This window comes from Psittacula echo (assembly GCF_963264785.1).
Source record: "Psittacula echo genome assembly, chromosome: 7".
NCBI lineage: Eukaryota > Metazoa > Chordata > Aves > Psittaciformes > Psittacidae > Psittacula > Psittacula echo.
The window spans coordinates 39,944,721-39,970,159 of record NC_137740.1 but is presented as its reverse complement, the minus strand read 5'-3'; the positions used below and the strand labels follow the sequence as shown (position 1 = coordinate 39,970,159).

Sequence of the window (25,439 nt, the reverse complement as noted above, 5' to 3'; positions counted from 1 at the left end):
CCTTCACTACTGTCACCAGTGGGACATGTCTCTAACTGCCTGACCTGACTTTTTGTCATTCATCAAGGACTAGATAAAGCTGAGATGGGCCATTGCAATACCCAGGACTGATGTACGCAGCAGCACCTTGCATGTTTTCTTCTAAACTGACCTCCAGACACTGTTCCTAGCAGTAAGAAGCAGGTGCTAAGTGCCTCCGTGTATCCTGTCAGTGACTACTGAGTGGTGCACAGGGAGCTGTGCTATACCTGTTGTCTGACAGCAAGTCTGACCAGGAAACGCAGCTGCCACCCTTTCTCCCTCTGTAGGCACAAAAAAAAAACAGGTGGGAAATTAGTGTTGGGTTGAAGTGCGGCATCTTGCACTTCTTTTCTGTGCACCAGCTGGAGCGAGTTGGTCCTGGGCCCTATGGGGCTGGTTGTGGAGAGCGAGCTTCAGTCACCTGCAGCGGTGGTTCTATGGAAATACCAGTGCCCTCCCAGTTACTGATTGTAATATGTGTTGGTGTGTCTGTCAATATAAGCAGTGCACAAAATGCTTTGTAAAATTTATTTAAATTTTGTAAAATTTTATTTAATTCACCCAGGCAGGTTATAAACTAAGTAAGTTGCTAAAGTAAGTGAACTGTCTTTTAACCTTTTAGGAAATTATCAGTCATAAAAATGCCCGATGCCCTGCCAGGCACAGAAAGTACCAGAGAAGGGTAGACAAGCAATGGCGTTTGGCAGAATTGAGCTCTTGCATGATGGTGAAACACTCTTCTGAATTGGAGCTGTTTTGCAGGGATGATAAACATACCATAATTGGTTGTGGTAGCCTAGGCTCTTTTTCATGTGTGGTGGTTTTGATACCTGAAAATGTTATGTACCTGAAAATACTTCCTTTTTTTTTTCAATTTTTTCCAAATGAAAAAGGGGACATTGTTAAAATTTTTGTATAGTGCAAAAAACCTGCCCTTAATAATCAGAAAGCATTTTACCCTGAGTCTTCCTTTCTCTAAGATCTAAGTATTCTGTAAATTGAATCTTTGTGTATTTTCTAATATAATATGGTGTTCTCCATAAAAGTGTACATTTTTATTTATTTATTTAGGTGAAATATATGAAGGTTTAACTCACATCAAGATAAGCCTGATTATGAAATAATTTCCTGTGACATACAACTGTTAATTATTGGTCAATGAATTAAGAATTGCAAGAATATAATGAGATAAGCAAAATGTTATTCTGTCACCCAAAATCTGCACAGATTATTAACTTACATACCTATGTCCTATATTTCTGTTTGCCAGTTGTGTACAAGGTGACGAGTCCCTGTATTTAAGAATCACATTTACTTTGTATTTTATTTGCATTTCCCGTATCTTGTGTTGTCACGGACAACTCTTCCTACAAAATCTTTGCAGTTTGTAATCTCATCTGTAACATTTCATGACTCTGTTTTAAATTTTTCCTTACAGCTCCAACTATAAGTGCAGACTTCCTCCCAGCAATTCTTACAAGCATGGAAGTTGTGATTGGGTGGTTGAAGTTTTCTAGTTTCGCAATTTTTGCAGCAGGGGATGTTGGTTCCAGGGTGTTTGTGCTTCATTTGCAGGACAGTTTCTAAAGAGGTCAGTGAAATTCTAGATATTATTTGCAGGAGTAGTTCTGCTTCTACCTACCAGTAAACGTAAGTGGCCAAGAAGGAGCACGGTAGCTCTAGAGTGGTGTTTCATCTGTGTCATCTTCTTCATTCTGCTCCTTCGTCTGTGCTCTGAGTTCTGATGATGCTGTGTGCTTGCACAGCATGTTGAGCAAAGACTTTCTAAATGATTTGCAAAGGAAAAAGTATATGAATGGGTCTAGGCAAGCATTTAGTGATGTCAGCCACAGCGTGCTCTCTTTCAAGTAAAACAAGGTGTTCTGAGCAGAGCATTCAAAAACATCTCTTGTTTGGCTCAACGTGTAGGGGATTCTAGTAAAGTGAAAAGGCACAAAGCAAATAAAGAACACTGTGATAATGATGAAAACTTTCATATTTACGGTCTTTTTGGATGCCTTTCCTGTGGATCTTGTCCTTTTGTAGGATTTATACAGTTCTTTACTTATGAGAATGTAGCATACAACTATAAGTGCTAAATTAATCCAGAAGATAAGTTGACATATGTAGTTTACAATTTCATGCCAGACTAAGCCAAACTCTGATTTCAAGAGAGCACACTTTTTTACGTTCTTAGGTGTTTGCTTCTTGTTTGTTAGAATCATGTTGGGTAATGAAAGAGCAAACATTGATATCCAGATTGCTGTGGAAAGGATCTTCGCCCCTAAGAGGCTCCTTGGTGTTGACGTTCTGAATGGTGAAGCAGCTTTATGGTAGCGATCAATAGTTATCAGACCAAGAAACAAAATGCTAATGTACATGGTAAAGTAAAACACAACCTGAGTGACCTGGCACACAAATCCTCTCAGTACCCATGATACCAATTTTGCATCACTAAGGATTTTAAATGGAAAAGTCAAGATCATAAGGAAGTCAGAAATGACAGTGTTCTTGAGGAAGATGATGAAATTGGATTTACTGGATATTTTAAAAAAGATCCACATTGCCAGGCCATTCATTGTGATACCCACCAGGAACAGAACTGTATAAAGCAAAGGAAAAATGACTTGACTGATTCTGTTATCGCTGGTGCAGTTGCTGTTGTTTCTAGGGTAGCTGAAGTTGGTTATGACTTTCATTTGCACTTTGTCTTTCCACCCTTTCCTGTAAAAACAAAAAAGAAAATTAACTTTTGAGTTATAGCTGTCATAAGTCTTCAACCTTTTTTAGTCTAGTTTTAATTTTTGTGTTGTGAACATTTTGTTGGGGATTTTGACTGCTGTAATTGTGTTTTATTCTACTGAGCATGGCAGGTTTCTACAGGAGAAGAGCACTAGATGTAGCTATGTTTGTAAGGCAGTCTGGTTTGATCTTCTGTGGCTGAAATGCTAAGATGACCTTCCATCCTGATCTCCTGAGCTTCCATCCTGACCTCATGAGCTTCCCACACAGATTTCCTGAGACTTGCCGGCAGGGATGGGCAAGGGCCTGGCATGGTGGTGCAGCCAGCATCATGCCGCCTGTCTCATGGTGTGTGTAGGTGACGGCACAGCTCTTGCTGGGTGCGGTCCAGACCTGGGGACCCTGCCATGGATGTCCTGGTCACCACAGCCCTGGTGCTGGCATTACAGCTGGCGAGGAGCTGATGAGGGCCATGGTATGTGGGTCTGTGTGGTACGGGCACACTGCGGTGCACACTGCTGGTGGCAAGGCCATGGTGCTGCACACAGGATGTCCAGGCTGCAGTTTCACTCGTATGAGACCCATCATCCAAACTGCCCATCTACTCCCAGGAAGAAATACCCCTTCCCTCATCTTCCTCATTGTGGAAAAGGGAAGCATTTAAACTCATTTTGTCTGCCTATTTAGCAATGCTGGGTTGAAGTAAAAGGAATTGAATGCCTCTTTTATTACGTTTCTGTATGGCTGGACTCTGTTTCTCCCCATGGTGTTATTTTAGCCTTTCTTTTGGTTGTTTTTGAAGCAAATCTCTGCCTTCCCCTTCCTGCCCCTGCTCACACCCTGGGAATAGCTGCTTGTGGGCTGCTGCCATTTCACCTGGGTGCTCAAAGAACAGACGTGGCATCCCACAGAGTCACTTTTTGTTGCTTTCAAGGGGAAGAAAGTGAAAGAGGAATACCTGCTCTTCAACCATACATATTGGCACTTGGACAGCTAATGGTGTCTTTTACTTCAGAGACTACGCTTTTGCCAGCAAAATCTGAAGTTACTTGTAGCTTTATTCATGTGGATATTCATGTATACCATTACTTCTAGTTTGTCAGTTTATCCTGTCCTTTTCCTAAATCACTTGCTTTACCTGTACTGTGTTGCAAGTGAATTTAAAACTTCACTGACTTGAGCCACCATGCAGGAGTTGCAGCATCAGCATCCCGTGCTCTGCAGCAAGCACCTGTGTGAAGCCGCCGCTGAGCCCCTGCATAGTGATGTGCCCCTCCGAGCCCACCCTTACTGTGAACCCGAGTATGTCGGCTGGCCTGTCACACACAGCCACTGTGTGCTGGACGTCTGCAGCACTGGTGCCAGTGGCTGGGCTGAAAACCAGTGCTCTTACTCTAAAAAACTTGGTCAGGCCAGGTTCGATCCAAACTAGTTGCCTGGGAAAACCAGGAAGGGATGTTGAATCAGTAAAGGCTGTGTTTCAAAAGGAGCAACTTTCAGATGTGTAGGTGCACATAAAATAGCTCTATTTCTGTTTATCTCTGCCTTTGTAAAAACAAAGCACTCAGGGAAGCTGGTGCTTTGTCAGATGATGCCCAGACATCCCTGAAATAATCCTTACAGAGCTGCAAAGTTTTATTTCTATCTCTAAGATAGAAATCAACTGGTTTATGCTTTGAAACTGGTAATAGATTCAGCTGCCAAGTCTAATCCTAATAAAATGAGTATTCCCTACGCATGCAAAATCAGACAGCTGCTCCCCACCCCAAAATAAAGGAGAAGGTTACCGTAGTGTGTTGTGGAGGAGCGATGAAACACTTAGGTGTTCCCGTGATGGGAAGCTAGTGTTGTTGGCAGAGGGTTGTTCGCAGTTCTTCTAGCTCTTCCCCCTGTGAGCAGGCAGGAGTGTTCATGTGTCCATCCCTCAGAGCAAGGGGCAGCTGAAGGAGGCACTGTGCATCCCAGCTCTGAGACTTAGACCTTCCTCTGGCTGTGAACTGACTTCTTAGCCAGAGACAGCTGCAAAGTCCAGGTCATGCTTTTGGTGCTTCTGCTTTTGTTCCCTCTAGAAGAGAGGGAGAAACAGATTTTTAAAAAAGAATTAGCTGTTGACTTCCTGCTTTTGGCCTGCTAACGGAGTCACTATTTTTAAGAGAGCCTGTGTTTTGTAGGACTCTGCAACTTTTCTGAGCGTAGAGTTGCACTCCCATCTGCTGCATTTTTTGCTTTGTGGTTCTTTAATATTATTTCTGTACACAGCTTTATTTCTTAGAAAAAATTTAAGTAGTTGAAATGAGTATTGATTGCTTAATTTGGATAACTAAATAATTGTATCTTACATGACTTGCAGAGCAGTGCTCTAAGTTTGTAATTATATGCAGTGTGTCAAAATTATATGACACATCTTATTAAAAGACTAAATATAAGTAGTTCCAGTTTAAATAAACCATACATATTCTTATTTCTTTGGGATGTGCAAACAAGAATTTAAGGAGTTGGTCTTCAGCCTTTTTCAAGGGACTTGTACATAATAAGAGAAATGTCACACAGTTTCTAGGCATCTGTCTTCTATTTACTAATCTGCTACTGAATATCAATCCAGGAACAGTTAAGAGAGTCACCGTATACATCCTCCGACTCTGTCCTTAGGGGTGCAAGCATAATTCATAATATCAAATTATGTTTTTTTCCCCTATTTCTTTAGTCATTTCGCTAGGCAGTATTTCATCCACACTGGTAACCACAGGAGATGCTTTTTTGCCAAAGAGTTAATTATTGTTTATCACAGCCTGAGCTGCTCCAATTGGGTTTCTACAGAAGGTGACAATAAAAAGAAAAGAGATAATTCTATGTCACTTGTATCTGGTCTTTTCAGGATGAATCTTCAAGTCATGAGTGTAACCAGCGCATGATTCTCCTTTATGGCGTTGGTAAGGAGCGTGATGAAGCGAGACATCAGCTGAAGAAGATTACCAAAGACATCCTCAAAATTCTGAATAAGAAGAGTACTACTGAAATGGGTGGTAAATGCTTTAATGCTGCTGTGTGGTAGCCTGTAGTGAAGATCGTGGGAGCTGTAAGGTGCTCAGCAAGTTGTCTGGAGCCATGCATGCTGGTCATGTAATTTGGCTTTCATCCCCTTCACGGTGACAGGATGCAGTACTGACCAGAGTCCTGCAGCACAAGGTGCAATCTGGTGGCCTTATGTACGACTGCGCCAGGACGGCAAAGGGTTGATGTGGCGAGAAATCCCTATTTTTCATTATAGCAACTTGGCTGTAAATGTTTGTGTTAAGCTAAGGCCTGAAATAGGAGATCCTGGCCAGTGAGGAATGCATATTCCTTACCCTCCTGGTAAAACTGTGTGACAGTTTTTCTTGGGTGTTGCCTTTTTTTACATTGGAATAACCTCAAAGTAGCTTTGATATTGTTACATGCTGTGGCCTATATTTGTCCCAAATATAATGGAAAAACTGGGGCAAGTAAGAGCTTATGTAGTCCTGAGGAATGCTTAGGAAGATTTTTATTGTCTTTTAAATCAGTGATAATGCAAAAAGCTACTAGGGATCCATTAAATATAAAATGACCAAAATAATTTTGTGTCTGTTAAGTTGGGGATGAAGGGCAGAAAGCCAGGAAGACCAAACAAGAAGCATTTCCAACCCTAGAGACTGTGTTCACAAAACTACAGCAGCTGTCCTATTTTGATCAACATCAGGTGACATCTCAGGTACTGCCTATATAAAATTGTAGCCTTTTACATTCTGCTGTAGAGATATCAAATAGGAAGCAAATCTAGGCTTTTAGAAGTGTTTTGTACATACCCAGACTTTTCACTGCACTGCTTCTTCAAAGGCAAGAAGAAGAATGCTGCCTTGGCCTTCTGAAATCCCTTCTTCAGTAGATATTTGGGGGTTTGGTTTGTCTGTTGGCAAGGGGGTGGCTGGTTGGTTTGTTTGCAAGAAACTTTCTGGATTATTATGGATTTTATGATTTTTTTAATGAAAAATTTATGACAAACTTTACATAAATTTCCATTAATAGCATTGTTTAGGGATTGCTGCCAAATTAGATACTCATTACCCAATCTCTTGCATGTGTGCAAGGTTATGTTACCGTATAGATGTTCATGAAGGGCAGCAAACTCTTCTGTGTTTTTGTGGAACAAACTATGTCTCTTAGAGAAGCTGGTGGATAATATGGTTTGTTCTTTTCTGGATATTAGAATTATTTGTAGAATTTACTGTTAAAAAGCTGTATCAGTGGCTGACTGGAGAACATAAGTAATTAGTTTTAAATGGCAAGCCTAGTTTTCCTGGTTCATATTAGGATTGATTCATATCCTGGTTCATATTAGGATTGCCCACGTAAGTGGGAAAATGTATCACCATAGGATTTTATCACTTTGTCAGGTGTTATTGTGTTTAAGTATAGCTTAACATTAGAAGTTAAGGCTAACATTAGAAACAGAGTGAAAGACATATGCTTTTGATACTTCATTTATAAAGCAGCTTTGGCTGTGTTCTTTGGAATGAATTTATTACATGCTTTGTTTGCAGGATGACGTGTTATTAGTTGTCTGAAAGCCATCAATAAAAAAACACAATGCAGTAAGATGAAAAGAAAAATGATTTTACCTCTTCTTTAAAGCAAAATATGACACAGAATAGAAATCAGTACTGTAGATGTTAAGAAAAGTTTGACTCCCAGCTGTAAAGCAGCAGAACAGCATTTTTGGTGTTGTCAGTTTTGCAAATAAAACAGCAATGTGATGGACTTGGAAGACAGCAGAGTAATAGATATACTCAGGTGTGATTTGTTAGTGCTGTTATCTGCAAAAGGCTGTCACTTGCTATTACCACTTATAAAATAGGACTTTGGGAGCACTAGTATGTCTGAGAAGCCCTCAGTCACCGTATGGCTTTTCAACATTCATTTTCACAGATTTCCAGTAATGTTCTCGAGCAGATAACCAGTTTTGCCTCAGGAACATCGTATCATCTTCCCTTGGCTCACCATATACAGCTCATCTTTGATCTCATGGAGCCAGCACTGAATATCAATGGACTTATAGACTTCGCAATACAGGTAATCAGAGTTCATTTTTGGGGGGGTTATGCCAGGATAAAGCTGTGATATGTTTTCTGTAAAACCATAAAAAACCCAAGCTGGACCGCAAATTCTGATTTGCTGCCATGCACTTTGACCTGTTTCAGTTTCCTAACCTTTGAAATGGAATGCCAGATACTTCCCCTTCTGTCTTACTTTGACCATTATAATGGTATTTTTTTTTAAAATCTTTCAAAATTAATACAGTTCTGGAGTATTTTAGGATGGGCTTCACTCCAGACAATGTATTTCTGAAGAGCAGTTCTGGGGATGTGTTTTAGACTTGAACAGCTTATTTTGCTTCTTCTTTCCCTTGTCCTGTAGCAAGACAAAAATTTCATTTTTGTTTGCCGTAGTTTTTCCTTAATATATGGTTTGTTGTTTGGTTGGGGTTTTTTTGCACTCATTTTATGTATGTAACTTGGAAGTTACTTTCGTTTCATTGTTTCTGTGTATGTGTTTTCAGCTGTTGAATGAGCTGAGTGTTGTGGAGGCAGAGCTGCTGCTGAAGTCATCCAGCCTGGCAGGAAGCTACACGACAGGGCTGTGTGTCTGCATTGTTGCTGTTCTGCGGCGTTACCATGCCTGCCTCATCCTCAACTCAGAGCAAACTGCACAAGTCTTTGAAGGGTTTGTGGCAGCTACAGTTTTTCAACATATATTTTTGGTATTCTCTCTTAAGTAAAAAGTGTGTTTAGGCTGAGGTAGTGAGACCAGCTATCACGATGCTGTTGGAAGGCTGTAAGTGAGCCCAGGTGAGCAAAGTGGATGGCTCACCTCCACAGCCTGCTCCCCACCGCTGGGGGCTTGTGGGACCTGCACGCTTGGTGACCCAGGAAAAGGGGGAAATTGCATATCAGGATTTCCTTCCTGCTCCTCCCATTCTGCCCTGGGCTCCCTGAGTGTAAGTGCTGTCATCATGCTACCTAGATAATGGTGAGGTTTATACGTTACATAGAAGTATGAGATGCACTTCTAAGGTGTATTGGAACAAGCTCAGAATGCTTTTGTTTTTGCAGGTTGTGTGGAGTAGTAAAGCACGTTGTTAATCCCTCAGAGTGCTCTTCCCCAGAAAGGTGTATTCTAGCTTACCTCTATGATCTGTACGTGTCCTGTAGTCACCTGAGAAGCAAGTTTGGAGACCTCTTCAGGTGGGTGGTAATGGGATTTTTCTCACCACTGCCTACCCTGTAGACTAATGTGGGCTGCAGTTCTCTGGCCTGTGCCAGCATGGCAGCACAGCGTGTGGTCCCGAGTCTGTGAAGCCCTTGCGCTGTGTGGGTATGTGCTGGGGAGGTGCAGAGGCTGAGCCCTCTGTACAGCACAGGAGTAAGCTCAAAGGGTTGCTTTGCAAGTGGCAAGCAGGCCATGGGGCAAGCAGGCAAGGGATGCAGGGACCATTGGCATCGAGCTGCTGAGGCAGCTGCACCACGCAGCACTGGACGCTTCCACACACACCTTTGCTTTCACAGATTATGGTGTGACTGATTCAGTTCCTATAATGCATCAGCCAGTTGGCTGTAATACATACAATACTGGAATGAAAAATAACAAAATCTTAGCTGACGCAGCTGTAATATTCTATTAAATATTTCTTTTGATGTGGGGAGAGGCACAAACATGTTTGAGTTTGTGAATTTTTATGCTCAAATGCTCAGTTCCTTGATTTTTAAATTAAAAAATGTTTTAGGTATCTATGCTTTTTTTGGTGGGTTTTTTTTTTTTTTTGGCTCTTATTTTTTAAAGGGGGGTGAAAAGCTTTCATACGTAAATATGTATCTTGTGAAGTTTGCAAACCACTTCAGTTACTGTTTCCCCTCCTAGTTTACGTACCCGGTTTTGTTTTGCATATTTCAGATTTGTGGTTTTCATTTCATAGGGAGCAGGAAAAGAGCTCTCAGTAATAACCTTAATATTTTAATAGGTTTACAAAGACATGGGAACTGTAGCATTTAATATGAGAAAGGCTAGGGAAAAGAAATATGAAATATAGAACTACAGAAGTGTCCTAGTTCTACGTTTATTTTTCTGACTAAAACCTAAAGTTTTACAACAATGTACATGGCAGCTTTGTTTGCCCCATTTCAGCACACTAAGTCCGGCTGTTTCTCTAAGTCAGTTTGAAGTGACAATAAATTACAGTTCTTAAATGTTTAAAATTAGAGACTTACCTTCTGTCTATCGCTGTGCTTTGCTAATGGCTTCTGGTATCATCTGCAGTATTTCTCATGACTGGGTTTTGCTAAGTGAGCTGCATGCTTTGGTTTCATATGCTCAGTGTATTTAGTTGTGTTCACTAAACTTCCTTTTTTAAATCATTCCTTTAATTTTTTTTTTTTTTTTTTTTTTAAACCTTATCTCCTGACCACTCCCCCAGCATTACTTCTTGTGCAAATACAGTTTCAGAGTCTGCTTTGCTCACACTTTGTGGGTGAAATTTTCGTTCTTCATTAACACTTTTTTTTTGCCCTGAAGAAAGCAAATTTACATACAGGCTTTCCTGACCTGGAACATTTATTAACCTTTTGTCATAATTATTACTGACAAAATATGGCCTTTGAGTATCTTTTCTCTGTTTACTGATCTGATCTTTCAGCAAGTTGTCTGATATGTCTCATTATTACCAAATATAGAGGTTTAAACTTAGATACATATCCTTCTTTTTCCTTAATTAATTCTTCTTACCACCACTGCAGTTCACTGTGTGGTAACAGGAAGCAGCATTATGAAGTACTGTTACCATTCCCTGTAGAGGCATCTGATATTCCAGGAAGTTATTGCTAGTAAGGAATGAATGGGTGGTCCTTGTCCAGCTGCTCACTGTTTCATTCACAGAAATGTCGTATAAGCAATTTGGAAATGCAAAACTTTATTTGCAGGAAAACTTGAATTAAATTGGCTTATCAGCCTTGTTTTCTGGTAGATGCCCCTTATCAAAAATGAGTTTGCAAGCATGTACAGAATGGTAACCAAACTATAATTTTCTAATGCCATGTGGCATGTTCAACAGCATTCCCGCAAAGTACTCTTTTTGGCAACTCTTTCTTCTTTTGGTCCTCAGTAGTGCCTGTTCTAAGGTGAAGCAAACGATATACAGCAATGTTCAGCCTTCAAATTCCAATTTACTGTGGGACCCAGAGTTCATGCTAGATTTTATTGAGAATCCTTCTGCTCACAGCATTAACTACTCAATGTTGGGCAAGATCCTGAGTGATAATGCTGCCAACCGCTACAGCTTTGTCTGCAATGCGCTAATGAACGTGTGCATGGGGCACCAAGATGCAGGAAGGTAAGGCAAAACCATGCCGAAATTAGAACTGGATGGATTTTTACAAGGTGTATATGAGGTTTCCTCTCACCTTTCTCTTTTGTGTCTCTGTGGCGATTGTTTTCTTTCATTATTCTTTCTGGTTGCTGAAAACCTATTGTTTTCTCTAAGTTATTTTGGTAAATCAACCTGCAGATTTTAACAGAAGGGAGTAACAAGTAGAAAGTACTCCTATGAGGCAGTTAGTTTTTTTCATATGAGCAGTTGGGCTGTTTCAGGCAGAACAGCTCAGCACAATCTTTGCTCATGAGAAGCCTGTAAATGAGGGAAGGTTCTGCATTAGGTCACTTCCTTCTCCTGATGCAATCAGTGTTTCATTTGTTAAATGTGTAATTTACTACTTATGGATTTCATCTTCATGTGCAGTATTAGGAGTTGTATTATCTAGAAGCTACTAGAGGTATAAGAGCTGCCTGTTACATTTTGAGAGTAGCTTCTGCCTTGTGGTACACAGTTCAAATTAATCCCCCATGATTAGAATTTAGGATGAGACTTGCACTTCCACAGCACTGCTGGGAGCAGTTTTCATCCAACACCAGCAGGCACTGGCTCCTGCCACTGCCAGGTGGAGCTTTGGTCTGATTCAGCATAATGCTTCTTGGATGTGAAGTCTATGTTGGATCTTTTTAGATGATCTCAAGATTCAGACAAGAAGGATAGTGAAGAACCCTCTCAGTAAAACAATATCAGTGTTAGGTTTTACACTGACAGTATGTTTCTTTAGTAATTCAGGTGTTCTTCTCTCAGTTGCTTCCTCCTTCCAGCATACAAGAACATAAACTCAGCCTTCCTGTGCAAACAGAGCACTGCAGTGCTGAAACTGTTTTACCCTGGTTTTCCGTTCTGCAGTCTGTGATCGGGGTGAAACAGACACTAATGCTGCATCTAGCCTTTATCCCTGCCCTCAGCACCAGTATTACTTTTACACAACTTGTTTTTCTGTTCTGATCCTGTTCTAATTTTTATTAAAAAATCCATGGTATTGATAGTTAGGCCTCGGTGAGGCAGTAGCCAACGGCCATTGTTAAGGTCACTGACAGATCACAAAACTCAAGGAAATTGTGGATTTTGTTTTCTTTTTTTCTTTTCTGATTGAGTCCTGCCCAAAGTTTGTGCTTTTCTGCTATCCTTCTCCCTGTCCCCAGTATAAAGCAGTCTCTAAAATGTCCAGAGGAGGCCACAGAAATGTTTAGAGGGCTGAAGCAACTTTCCTGTAAAGAGAGGCTGAGAGAGTTGGGCTTGTTCAGCCTGGAGAAGAGAAGGCTCCAGAGAGGTCTTCTTATGGTCTTTCAATATATAAAGAGGACTTATAGGGTAGAGAGGGGCTTTTTGTGAGGGACTGTAGGAGTAGGATGAGGTGTAATGGCTTTAAACTGAAAAAGGGGAGATTTAGATTAAATAGTAGGAAGAAACTCTTTACTGTGAGAGTGGTAATGGGCTGCCAGAGAAGCTGTGGCTGCCCTATCCCTGGCAGTGTTCAAGGCCAGGTTGGATGGGGCTTTGAGCATTCTGGTCTAGTGGAAGGCATCCCTGCCGTAGCAGGGGATTGGAACTAAGCTGTAAGGTCCCTTCCAACCCAAATCGTTCTGTTGATTCTATGAAATGTGGGGCATCCTTGGCTGAGCAGTGCAGCTCAGAGGAAGCAGTTTTGTAAGAGCACCAAAGGGGAACATCTAAATGTGGCCAAACGAGTTTCACTGTGCAACAGAGGAAAAATAACTTGCACTGGCATGAGTCAACTCTGCTCTGTTTTTTAAAAAAAGTTACATAACTCTGAATCGTACACCAAATCACACATCACACTGTATGCTATCTGTGAAGTGAAATTCGTCAATGCCAGTTGATTCTGTGACTCTCTTTCCTCCTGAACAGCGGTGCTGGCCTGGCACAGGGTGGGAGGGCTCCTGCAATGGGATGTCAGTCACTGCTGACCTGGGCACTGGGTGATGTGCACCACATGCACCACTTTCTTGTAATGTTTTTGCATAAAAGGGGGTGGAGCTGCTGTTTGTGTGACTGAGGGAAGGTCGGAGCATGTCCCTGTAGAGAGTAGCAGGCCTTCTGCTGTGGTGGGCTGCAGGCAGCGGGGTTGGGTGCTCCATCCCTCTTCCTGAGCAGCTCAGCACTGGTAGAGAAACTGGTGATAACATAGGGTATACCAAATAGGGTTTACACAAAATAAAGGCCCTGTGCTAATGCAGATTGGATGGCTGCAGGTTATGGGGTACAAGTCACATACTGGGTTTTTCCCCAAGGTGCTTCAGTTGTCCGTAACTGAATAACAATAGATTATATGTACAGTAGCATAATCACATTTAGGCATAAAACCCCACCTTAAGTGAGGAAACACAACTTCTTCTGCCAAGCACTGATCTGCTTTGACCTAAATATTTATTGTTTACAAAATCTCTTGCTCTTGTATTAGTTTTTCTCTTCTTTCCTAGGATTAATGACATAGCAAACCTTTGCGCAGAGTTGACGGCATGCTGCACGGTTCTTAGCTCAGAGTGGTTAGGAGTTGTAAAAGCTCTTTGCTGCTCTTCAAATCACGTCTGGGGCTTCAATGATCTGCTGTGCAGTGTGGATGTAAGTTCAGTATCTTCTGAAGTACCTGTTAAACCTATTTACCTAGGGTGCACTTAAGGGTGTAGTAAGGTTTCCATTCAATACAAAAGATGGAGCACAAATTTGGTCCTGTATCCATTTGAGTTTTCAAGGCTTTTAATGAGATTCCTGATTGGTTTTTAATTCTTTCCTGCATCTTCAGGGTTAATGTAGAATTTGGCAGTTCTTGGAGCTTCCTCTTTGTAAACTTTTTCTTTTGTTTATTACAGAGTGATACAGAATATCAAAGGTACTCTTTAAAAGGAGCAGGCGTGTCCGTATACTTTTCTAAAATGTTGAGAGATGTGTAAATAACTGCATTTCATTTTAAAGACCTGCTTTGGTGTTGGGTCTTAGATTGTAGAAGGGGTGGCATACTTTGCTGTTCTTACTCATCTGTTGTAGCTTACTGTAGTCCTGTTAAAGTAGCAGGATTATAGTGACATATGTTATCCAATATCTGATTCAATATATTTATCTATAGTTTGAGTCCGTATTGGTTACAGATTGAAGCTGTGTATATTTGGGACCTATCCTTGTCCTGAAGCTAAGGAATGAGTATTGATGTTATCAGGTTTTATACAATGATAAAAATTTCTTAAGTTTTTATAAAGGTAATGCTTTTTATTTCAGAATTCGTGGTATTTGAAGTAGGTATTTGCTAAAATTAAGTTAAAAATGATCAATATTTGCCATAAAATATTTGGGAAATGCATTAAAATTAGAGACAAATACCTATGTGTAAACATTTTAATGTTTATTCTTAATAGTTGCTTCAGTGGTCTGTGTACTATTACATGAACCCTTGCAATGTTTTTCCTTCCAGGTGAGTGACTTGTCATTTCACGATTCCCTGGCCACTTTCGTTGCTATACTGATTGCCCGTCAGTGCTTTTCTCTGGAAGATGTAGTTCAGCATGTTGCACTGCCTTCTCTTCTTGCAGCTGGTAAGAAAATACTAAGAGAAGAACTTAAGAAGTTTTAAGCTTGTCATTTTAAGAAGTCTCTGTTGACTGAATCAGTAGTGTGTTCTCAGCTGCATTCTTGTATGGAATGCCACTTCTTGTGCATTGCAGCATGTGTGTCACTGCAAGCTCCCAAAAGGAGCAATTCCAAGCTAGATCAGAGAACCCGTATGTGACAAGTGGTATCAGAGTTGCTGACAGCACACCATCTCCTTATGTTATGCATCTTCACCTTCTGCTTACAACTGTCTTCTGCTCTATGCTATATGTTCAGATGTCAGCCAGATCTAGTCAGGTTGTACATTTCCTTCTGGCATCAGTCTGCCTGATACCGCTTTTTCTCTCTAACCTCATTGTCCTTGCCAGCAGCCCCGGAGTACTCTAGCTATGGTACTCTTTGCTGGCCACTTTACACATTTCTTTTCACTTACTGCTTAGATTTGTGTTTCTTATTTCTGCTTTGACTATCAAAACCATTTTAACTATGCATTATTTTCTGCCATATTTAGGTCTCTTGTTTACCAAAAATCATACTATTCTTTCCTGGTTTTTAATCACTCAAGGCCATAAATGCTGATGAAATTTTTGTATTCCCATTTAAAATGGGATTGTGAGGTAGAACATTTCCAGGCCTCCCACTGAGACTTGCAAGGTCCTGGGCAGATGCTTTATGTCCACATCCCATCTTTCATAGCCTGTGGAGATCCAGATGCTGAGCCTGGGGCGAGGATGACCTGTCGGCTGCTCCTGCACCTCTTCAGGACACCCCAGGTTTGCTTCTTTCCCCAGGGAACATGTAAGTTCCTTTCTGTGTGGTCCTTTCATTTCAGAAGGCAAACACAGATGAGTTTTGATGGCTCATGTGTGACAATATCTATAGTGCAAATACAAATGATAGCCTGTTTAAAATTACAGATGTTTCACTAGTGAAAAATTGGTATGTGCTTGTTACTTGTTTGGGAAATGTTTTGTATGCATGTAAAACTACAGAAGTTTTCTGAAACTTATTCATTATCAACCTCTGGTTACCCAGGTGTGACATAATGTTGACATAAAACTCAGCCATATTAATATTATACATTAAAAGAAACTTAAGTTTTAACAGCAGCTGTCTACACTTCAGCAAAGAGGAATACATTTAGAAGAACTGTTCTGTTCTGATAGTTCTCATTTTGTTTTGGAACTTCACTGAAACCATCATGTGAGACTGGGAACTATTAAGAGGGGTTTTGTGCCAGTGCTGCTGTTGGCAGTGATAGTACCTACCACAGTCCCCACCGTCCTTCTTAATAAATACTGTCAGGGCAGTGGTGGGTCATCCTGCAGTGATCTGGAAACCAAACATCACACAGTTTGGTAGCCTTGCATGAAACTGAAACTAAATGTGATTTTTAAATAGGGTGCAATAACAGCGTCTAGTCCAACAGAAGAAACATGAGGAAATTAGTTCTCATGGTATATTAATGTAGTTCTTTTTCCTTTTAAATTTGAATATTCTGTGGTCTGACCTGTATGTGTTTGCCACAGACCAAAAGGGGAGAGAGAAGGGCACCTAACAGCTAAAAGGAAACAAGCCTGCCAATAACTTGTGTTTTGACTTAAAAGTATTTCAGCAAATATGATGACAAGACTATTTATACGGGAAAATGAAATTGAAAGGAAAAAAAAAATCAGCTCTTCAATGGTGTCTAGTTCTTCCATCTAAAAGTAATATTAATTTCTTTTTTGACCAGAAATCAGTGGGCTTTTGTTGCATATTTGGGCAAAATGAGAGCCATGAAGAATACTGTCTGAGTAACAAAGATATGTTAAATGGTCCCAGGCCTCCCAGGAAATAAAAGTGGATTTGAATGGATAGGAAAAATGATGGCTGAACTCTAGGAAGTAGTGCAAGTCAAACAAAATGTGACTGCGTTACAGTCTCCTCTTACATGTGGCTCAGTTAACCACTCTCAGAAAGGTGGTTTCATTCTCCTTCCCTCTTTCCCTCCCTCCCTCCCTGTCTTTCTGTCTGTTTATCTGCAAGTTAGAAAAAACACTCAAGGGCTTTACTCACTAGAGTCTGCCTCTGACCTGCAGAATTAGGCTTAACTGCAACAGGCATTTATATTAATTAATTTTACCTCATTTGTTATGAAGACTAGGTGAGGGAAGTAATTTCCTAAATCTGTGAAGTCAAAATCAAAATCCATGTCAGTGTATTGTGGTTAAATTCACTGTTTACATGGACACAGTGAAAGACAAAATCCTTTTTCTATTTAAATGATCATCTCTTATTTTGTTAATACATCATAACCATGTATCCCAGTTGATTTTAATGACATACCTGTTGTTCTTCACTTTCAATTCCAGAAAATTCAGTTCTTCATTCAGTTATTATACTTCTATAACCATTCTAGATGAAAGGGATTTTGTACAAAGGAAATTTTAGTTGGTAAACAACCACTGTTTTCTACAAGATTTGCTCTTCTTTCCGTAGGCAAATTATTTCCTGGAATTCGTTCTTCTTGTGATCGTCACCTCTTGGCTGCTGCTCACAACAGTATAGAAGTGGGAGCTGTGTTTGCAGTCTTAAAAGCAATTTTAATGCTTGGTAAGATTATGCAGAGTCGTGTAGTGTTTTTGTTTTAGTGTTTGTGTAAAAAAGATTGTGCCAGTTCACTTTCCTGGGAGTGCTCCTGGGAAAGGAAAACCCTGATGACAGGAGACAGATGTGTTTGCTGTCTGTGCTTGTGTAGTATGTAAGTAACATTTCCCCAGAAGGTCAAGAGACAGGATTTTTCTTTGGTGAGTAGGCCCCAGCTGATGAGGCTTTAAGCAGATGTGACTTTTTCCACATTTTGACCCCTACTCCCGCCACCAAGTCCAAGTACATTTCAAACTCAGGCGAGTCCCTCTCAAATACAGAGAGGAAATGTGATCTCAGATCAATTTTCCCACCTTTTTCTGTGTCTTACCACAAATCATATGTCTGTCATTGTAGAAGCTGTGAAAGAATCACTGCTAAGCAACTCTTCACAAATAATGAGCATGTTGTTTTTCCGAACAAATGCCTAAGAGCTTTGGTTTGGCTTAAGTTCAATTAAAGCTTGTAACCTATGGTGATGTGTACTTTTGGAGTTAAGTAAATGTCCAGTTAACCAAGTAAGATCTTCCAGATGTGGACATACCCGCAGAGGTACACCTCCCTAGAGTGCCATTATTGTATTTTCTGTTGGCCAGTGTCTCAGAACTGTCTCAAAACCCTTTGATCCTTAATGATGTGGCTATATTGGGAAAGGTATTAAAGGCATAGCCCTCTGGGATGGACTGGTGGATTTGAGAGGGAGTTCGAAATAAGTTTATGGCTGTTATTGATGTTCTTTTGCTATTTAGAGTGCTGAGATTTGCTGGTTTTCTTCATTAATGGTGTGTGGTGTGAATATGTATTGTTTCATCTCTGTGCAGAGATGTGGTTTGGAGAGTGTCTGCTGCAGGGTGATATGAAGGAAGGTTCAGGCGCACAGTTTATTTGTGCCTCTACTGCAGCACATCTCCTTCTATACCAAAAATGTTATATTTGGAAATGTGTTATTTGTCTGCCAGGTTCTTCCCTCTTGTCCTTCACGGGTACAGATTTGGGCTTGATATGTTTGTGCTCACAAGCTCATAAGATGTTGAATGGAGGGTGTGGAGAGGCTGTTTGCTGCTGGTCTCTGTTCATGTGTGTTGGGCACAGGCTCCCATCAGGTTGTTTCCCATGCTCTTTGCAATGAGCTTGTCCTGACCTTTGAGTCCTTTGGGGCTTGATGTGCCTGATGTACCAGTCATTGGGTCAGTGATATGGACTCAATGGAGATTTCTGAATTTGCGGGAAGAGAGATTATAACTGTCACCTCTCAGGATATGTTCTGCTGTTCTGCTATTGGAAAAATAATTTCTACTCAGCCTCATGAGTGACAATACTGTTCGTTCAGTCTTTTCCCTCTCTGTAAGGAGATGATTCCTTGTGCTGCTCTGTGTGTGTGCAAGTGACTGAAGCAAGCCATTTAGCCTTGTCATGTCATGTTAGTTGTTGATCTGAGGTGTTTTCTAAGGGATGACTATTATATGCAATGCCTCAGTTAAGATCCATGTGACTTTCTTCTGACTTAAAATATTAGGCTATGTTAGCCCACTCTTCATGCAGGCTGCTGGGGTATGATTATATGGAGTGGTTTGTGTTGTTTTCCCCACTACTACATACTATAGTTGCATCTTTTTCCTTGCCCAAGGTTCCAGGCCTGTAAACATGTAAACCGGGCACTGCTACAGTTCTGGTTTTTTTGGGGTTTTTTTTGTTTATTTTTTTTGCACTGTATCTGAAGTGTTTTTCCTTGTCTTTGGTCAGCCCTGTTGGTTTCAGGTAGATGGTGATTGTAACACTGTGCCCGTGCCTTACAGGGAGAAGGGGCTCACCAGTTGGCCAGGCTCCTTCAGCATGTTCTGCCCTCCTCCATTCCCAGGAAGATCAGTCTCTCTTGTCAAGAAGTTCATAGGAAGGTGGGCTAAGTGGCCACTGATCAAAGCTTGTCTCTTGATCTATGGAATGATAATAAATCAAAGTAAGACTTGGGAAAGGGACATCTGAGAATAGTGAGTAATCCAACACTTCCTTATCTGCCAAAGCAATTTCATACACTCACAGAACTTTTCTTGTTGAGCACGTAGGGGCTTTACTTTTGTTTGATTCGTATAAACCTTTTTCTACTTCTGAAATATCCATTACAAAGATGGTATGCAAAATGAAGCAAGTGGACAATACTTTGGCCATGGTGATTTTCAGAGTCCATTAGTGCTGCTCTTCTACTGTGTCTGTGTCACTCCTGTTTTACCCCTCAGCTGGCCTGTGCCTCCAGATACATCCCCTGGCAGGTAAGCGGTCTGTGAGGGCATGGGCGGAAGTTCACTCCCTGCTTCCGTGCTTCTGCTGTGCAGGTGATGCTGAAATTGGCAGCAACAATGTCAACTCCTTGAAGAGTGAAGACTTCCATATGAGAGGCTTGTTAGATGAACTCAATGAGGATGAAGTCTGGGATTCTTCTCACGCTTTGAAAGCATGTGGAAAAGCTGTTTCCATAGAAACTGCTAGTTTAAGCGAGTATGCTAGATATGTACTAAGAACAATTTGCCAGCAGGTAATCTCTAAAAGTACTCATCTGTCTTCATTTGGAGAAACCAAATTTTATTTTGAAAAGTGTATTACATATTTGGGCACAAAAGGAATGTTGAAGTATTTCAGTATTTGAGTTCTGTTTGGGTTTCCTCATTTGGAAAATTTATATATAGAGTAGTATGTTACTGGGGGGGAAGAAATTGCTTTAGTTATTAGCATCTCCCTGCACTCTATAAGAACTCTAAAAATTCCTGCCTGAATCTTGAAGGCTTTGAGCAGACAGTAGGACCACACCATTGCTGTCTGCTCAAGTGCTTTTGCATTAACATTTGCTTTATTGCAAAGTTGCTTTTAGAATACAGAATAAATTAATTTTGGAAAAAAAATGTTAGTCTTATACTTTCAGGAGGTACTGAATGACAGAAGACATTTATAATCTCACGTGTTGCATGAACCGTAATTTAATTCAAGTTTTGCATATGGAAAAATCACTTTTCTGTTTAGCTTACCAAAAATTAATATTGTCTTGAAATTATCTTGTGGACTTTTTATCTGATTACTTACAGGAATGGGTTGGAGAACACTGTTTAAAAGAACCTGAGAGGTTGTGCACAGACAAAGATCTTATTTTGGATCCTGTTCTTTCAAACAAGCAAGCTCAGAAACTGCTTCAACTTATCTGTTATCCTCATGGTATTAAAGAATGCGCTGAGGGTGACAACCCTCAGAGGCAGCATATCAAGTGCATACTTCAGGTAATGCAATGGGGAAAAGGAAGAAAAACTACCTGTGATGCACTGACTCTTAACCTGTCATTCACCAGCATCACCAGTTGACACTGATTTGCAGTTTCTGGTGCAACCAAGCATTAGATTCTTCTTTAAAGATTGCACATGCTCAGGATACCCACTGGCTGTGGGAAACATTTTATAGTGTGACTTCTGGTGTCTCATTATGTCTGATTCCACAGTTATGAAAGAGAAAAGCATGCAGCATGCTCATTGTTGCTGTTCACCACTGTCAGTCATTAGGAAGCCACTGAAAAGGGAGCTGCTTTTGGGGTTGCCTACATTGAGATGCCTGTGGTCTCAGTAGGCCTCTGTAACAGTACTGTGGTGAAAGGCACTCCTGCCCCACGGAAAAGGCTCAGATGCCTTCCTGGACAATCCTAAACTGGTCATTTCTTCAAATTCTGCTGCACTAGGGACACTTAATTTCTTAAACTATGAAGACCAAGTACTTTGTCTTGGATTTTCTTGGAATAGACCTGTGAAGAATCAAATTGGCAATTGTGCTAAATGCAGACATGTCCACTAGGGTGGCAGTGCTGTGGAGTAATGTAATTACTAATGAAAGAGGGAATTACATTTTCTGTATTCACACTTAACTAAACTCAGATTTTGCAGAGAGCAAGATTTTTATTGAGAGAAGTTGTGTGGTCAAAAATATTGAGTAATGATATTAGTTGCAAAGATGTGGAAGTTAATGTACATTCTTTAATAGGTATTTTTACATTATATTTTTACATGTCATTAAACTATTAAAGAGTAGTGATTGTGATGACCTGTTTATAAGTTTTTTTTTTAATGAGGTTTTGCATGTACCATGTTCAATTATGAGATTTATTTTTTTTCTTCAGACCTGAAGAGTTGACATTTGTATTTGTAATGTTAATTCTTACCCAGAACTTAGATCAGTGGACTCTCCGGCAGTCTTGGTTGGAGCTCCAACTAATGATCAAACAGTGCATGAAGGAGCCTGTGAGTATTTGTTTTCAAACTTTCTTATCTAAATATTTAATGCAAAAAAGTATGTTAAATTTTAACGTAGTCCATGAGCAAACATACCATGAATGTGCTAGTTTACTTATGTTTTACTGTAGGGTTCTGGGTCTGTGGCTGAAATGAACAGCTTGTTGGATAATATTGCAAAGGCGACAATAGAGGTGTTTCAGCAATCCGCTGATCTAAACAATAACTCTTCTAACTCTGGTATAGGCCTCTTCAATCCAAACTCTGTTGGAAATGCTGACACAAGTAATACAAGACAGAATGGTAAAAAGACATTCCTAAGGTATTTTTTTTGTAGCACCTTTTTAATTATTTTAGCCAACATGATGCTTAATTATGTATGGATTGCCTAGACTTTTTTGCACTTGAAAAAGGAGTCTACCGAAATGAGTTACCTGAAGGTTACTTCTGTTCGCTTTTGTTTAACATTAAATATAGTTGATATTCTTGAACTTTCTGTAAACCAGAAATTGTGACTGCTCAGTCCACACTAGTTACTCCAGATGCGTTGTGCCAACTGTTTCATTAAAGCAGTTCAGTCTTGTAACAGCTAATATTTTTTGCAAAAGTATATGGATATTTTGGCTGAAGTAAGTTTATTCTACTTCTAGTTCCTCTGAACGGCGAGGAGTGTGGCTGGTCGCTCCCTTGATTGCAAAACTTCCTACCTCAGTTCAAGGTAGGGTCTTGAAAGCTGCGGGAGAGGAGCTGGAGAAAGGTCAGCATTTGGGGTCATCTTCTAAGAAGGAGAGAGACAGACAGAAACAAAAAAGGTACGACCTTGGGAAATACTTATATGCAGAGTTGAAAGGTAGTTCTGAAGGAGGGGTATACTGAGGGCTGGATTTTGGCTTCACCAAACCTCATTGCTTCACTTTTGTGGAGCAAAACATTAACACCAAACAGGGTTCAGATTTCATTTAGTTTGAAGAAATATCGTTGGTATCAGAGGACAAAATGTGAAAGCTTTGTAGCACATCTTCCAGTGGCTATTCTACAGCTTGCTGATGGGAAAAGTTAGACATTTAAGATAATAGTTAGAGCACTTGTTGTCTCTCCCTTTCCATGTCAGTAGGCCACTTTCCTTGCCATTAAGATCCCATAATTGTCATAAGATGTCATCTAAGTCCTGTTGCAGATTAAGCTTAAGATCATCTCTTAACTCTCAAAGCACATGAGAATTTTAATGACTTAATGGTTATTGATTTTCCTTTAGTCAAATATTCTTCCACAGTGCCCGTAATTTTTATACTTCCTTAGAGTTATGATAGAAATTACATTCAATACTACACACAGGGCCTCTTAGCTCCAAATACCAACTATCTTTCTTGTGAAACTCTTCCAAAGTACAGTTGCTCAAGAAAACAAGCCACTTCTTGATTGAAAACAAACTTCATTACTTTGTGAGTGACAAAACCAGTGATACTATGGGAAAGTATGAAATCGTATTTTACATATTGTCATGGTTTAAACCCAGCTGGTAGCTAAATACCATGCTGGTAACTAAGTACTGCTTGCTCACTAGCCCTCTTCCTCCCAAAGCTCCCTGAGCAAGATGGGGAGACTTGAAAGAATGCAAAACATGCAGGATGAGATAACAACAGTTTAGTAGTTGAAATAAAGTAAAATATAGTGATAATAGAAATAATACAAAAAAAAAAAAAAACACAACAAAAAAAACAACAACCCCACAATACTGCTAATAACAATAGGGAACAACAGAAAAAAAAAAAAAAAGAGAAATGAAAATTCAGAAACACAAGTGATGCACGGTATTATTGCTCACCACCTGCTGACTGATACCCAGCTTGACCCAAGCTATGATTGGTCCCTTCTGGGTAACTCCCCCCAGTTTATATACTGGGCACGATGTGCTGTGGTATGGTTTGGTTAATTTGTCCTGGCTCCTCCTGGCCTCTTGTGCCCCTCCTCACTGGCAGAGCATGAGAGACTAAGAAGTCCTTGATCAGGGTAAGTGCTAGTTAGCAACAACTAAAACATTGATGTGTTATCAGCATTGTTCTCAGACTAAAGCCAAAACACAGCACTGCCCCAGCTAGTAGGAAGAAAATTAACTCTGTTCCAGCTGAAACCAGAGCGCCTATATAAGAACTCTTTTTTCATGCTCTGCTTTGTGTAGTAGGGATAGCAGTTGCAATAATAACTGTCTTGTAAACTGTAAATTTTTCTTATGGAAATTAATGAGAAAATGAAGAGGTGTTCCTACCGTGTTGCTCTCAAAATCTGAAAAATTGCTCTTTAACATGACTTTTTGAAAATGCAGACTTCCTATTTTTCACCTTTCATTGGACCTTGGGATTTTGCCATTCCTTTATACTAATTGTCACCTAAATTGTTGAAGTCAAGTTAAATTCCAAATGAAAATAACTGTTGAAATGAATACTTGTAATCAATACACGTGTGTATGTATGCATATGTATTTATATTGTATTTATATTGTGTTTATGGATGCATGGAATTTTCAAGGAGCTTATATACCTAAAACTGCAAAAATCATTGCACAAGCTGTTACTTAAATCCCTTTGCTGACATTTTAAAATTCTCCTCTGCTTCACATGTACTTTCAAATTAATATTTGTGTGTTTCTTTCAGTTTGTCTTAATTTTATGTTATAATGGATACACATTAATCTAAAAAAAAAATTAAATATTGAACACCCTTGCATTGGTATGGCATAGCTCCTATGATCAGCTAAAGCTGCATCTCAATTTACTTACACTAAGCCTGTGATAGAATTTTAGTGCAGTTTAGGTAGGCAGCTGTCACTAATCAGTGCTTGCATGAGAAACTTACTTGGGATTTGCGTCAGACCACTAACATGGGTTAGAAACTTTAGCTGCCTAATCTCCACTAAAATTGTATCCCCAGTTAATTAAAGTAGTTTTAAAATAACCTGGACTGATTCTGAGTCAGGCCTTCAAGTGTCCATGCAACTCTTGATCATTCCATGCCCTAAGCTAGGTGGGTTCTCAGTTAATGACATGCATAATGTGTGCATTTACCCTGGCTGGTGCTGTGCCCACTTATGTTCATGGTCTTTTAATTCACCTGGCAAGGCTTTAATTTACTAAACCAGAAAGAGACTCAGATGCAGGCAGTGCCACTTCAAGGGAAAAAAAGTAGACAAAACAAGGAAGGGAGCAAGGATGGGAACTATCAAAATAACTTTACTAATTGACTTCTATGTTTGCCTCTCTTAAAGCATGTCTCTCTTGAGTCAGCAACCTTTCCTTTCATTGGTACTTACTTGCCTTAAGGGACAGGATGAGCAACGGGAAGGGCTTCTAACGTCACTGCAGAATCAAGTTAATCAGGTAAAACAAGCACATAACCATGAGCACCCTTTGTGAGATGTTTTGTGTGTCATTGTTTTTATGGGTATATGATGTGTAAACCCAGGAAAATTACAATGCAATGCTATGCCAAAAGGAGCAGTCCAAGGAAGGAAGAATGAGGAGGTGTTTGTTCCTTTTAGAGGGTGAATACATCTATTTTTCTAAAATTGTTACAGAGAAATATAATGAACTTTAATCTGATTTCAGTTGTTTCCAGGAAAAACAGTAACTGATGTTTCTCCTGAAAGGAACAGTCTTCTCAGTCTCTAGCTGATCATAAAAGGTTTTTGTAAGTTCAAAATTTTCGTTGTTTAGGAAAATCCTTCATCTTCTCCAGCTGGTACAAATTAAGAGTTCTTTGTATTTTAAAAAAACAACATTGCTAGTCCC

At 40.0% G+C, this 25,439-nt stretch overlaps 2 protein-coding genes across 2 annotated transcripts in view; one reads left to right on the top strand and one right to left on the bottom strand.

The window, feature by feature from the left end:
* MED12L (mediator complex subunit 12L) overlaps nucleotides 1-25,439 on the top strand; it is a gene marked incomplete at its 3' end in the record, with an annotated part of 159,930 nt that overhangs the window by 109,077 nt on the left and 25,414 nt on the right. Inside the window, exons 16-31 of the mRNA XM_080622527.1 lie at nucleotides 5,639-5,786; nucleotides 6,375-6,493; nucleotides 7,708-7,851; nucleotides 8,339-8,502; nucleotides 8,892-9,023; nucleotides 10,934-11,161; nucleotides 13,645-13,786; nucleotides 14,631-14,751; nucleotides 15,464-15,565; nucleotides 17,249-17,362; nucleotides 19,726-19,925; nucleotides 20,470-20,658; nucleotides 21,589-21,663; nucleotides 21,786-21,976; nucleotides 22,305-22,466; nucleotides 24,917-25,028. Of these exons, the coding sequence (XP_080478653.1) occupies nucleotides 5,639-5,786; nucleotides 6,375-6,493; nucleotides 7,708-7,851; nucleotides 8,339-8,502; nucleotides 8,892-9,023; nucleotides 10,934-11,161; nucleotides 13,645-13,786; nucleotides 14,631-14,751; nucleotides 15,464-15,565; nucleotides 17,249-17,362; nucleotides 19,726-19,925; nucleotides 20,470-20,658; nucleotides 21,589-21,663; nucleotides 21,786-21,976; nucleotides 22,305-22,466; nucleotides 24,917-25,028 (2,343 nt within the window). The remainder of the gene's footprint in view (nucleotides 1-5,638; nucleotides 5,787-6,374; nucleotides 6,494-7,707; nucleotides 7,852-8,338; nucleotides 8,503-8,891; nucleotides 9,024-10,933; nucleotides 11,162-13,644; nucleotides 13,787-14,630; nucleotides 14,752-15,463; nucleotides 15,566-17,248; nucleotides 17,363-19,725; nucleotides 19,926-20,469; nucleotides 20,659-21,588; nucleotides 21,664-21,785; nucleotides 21,977-22,304; nucleotides 22,467-24,916; nucleotides 25,029-25,439) is intronic.
* On the bottom strand, nucleotides 1,701-2,720 carry LOC308223476 (P2Y purinoceptor 12-like; the record flags this gene model as incomplete). Its single annotated transcript, XM_080622534.1, has 1 exon — nucleotides 1,701-2,720. One exon carries the CDS (start codon nucleotides 2,718-2,720, stop codon nucleotides 1,701-1,703), a length of 1,020 nt encoding a protein of 339 aa, XP_080478660.1.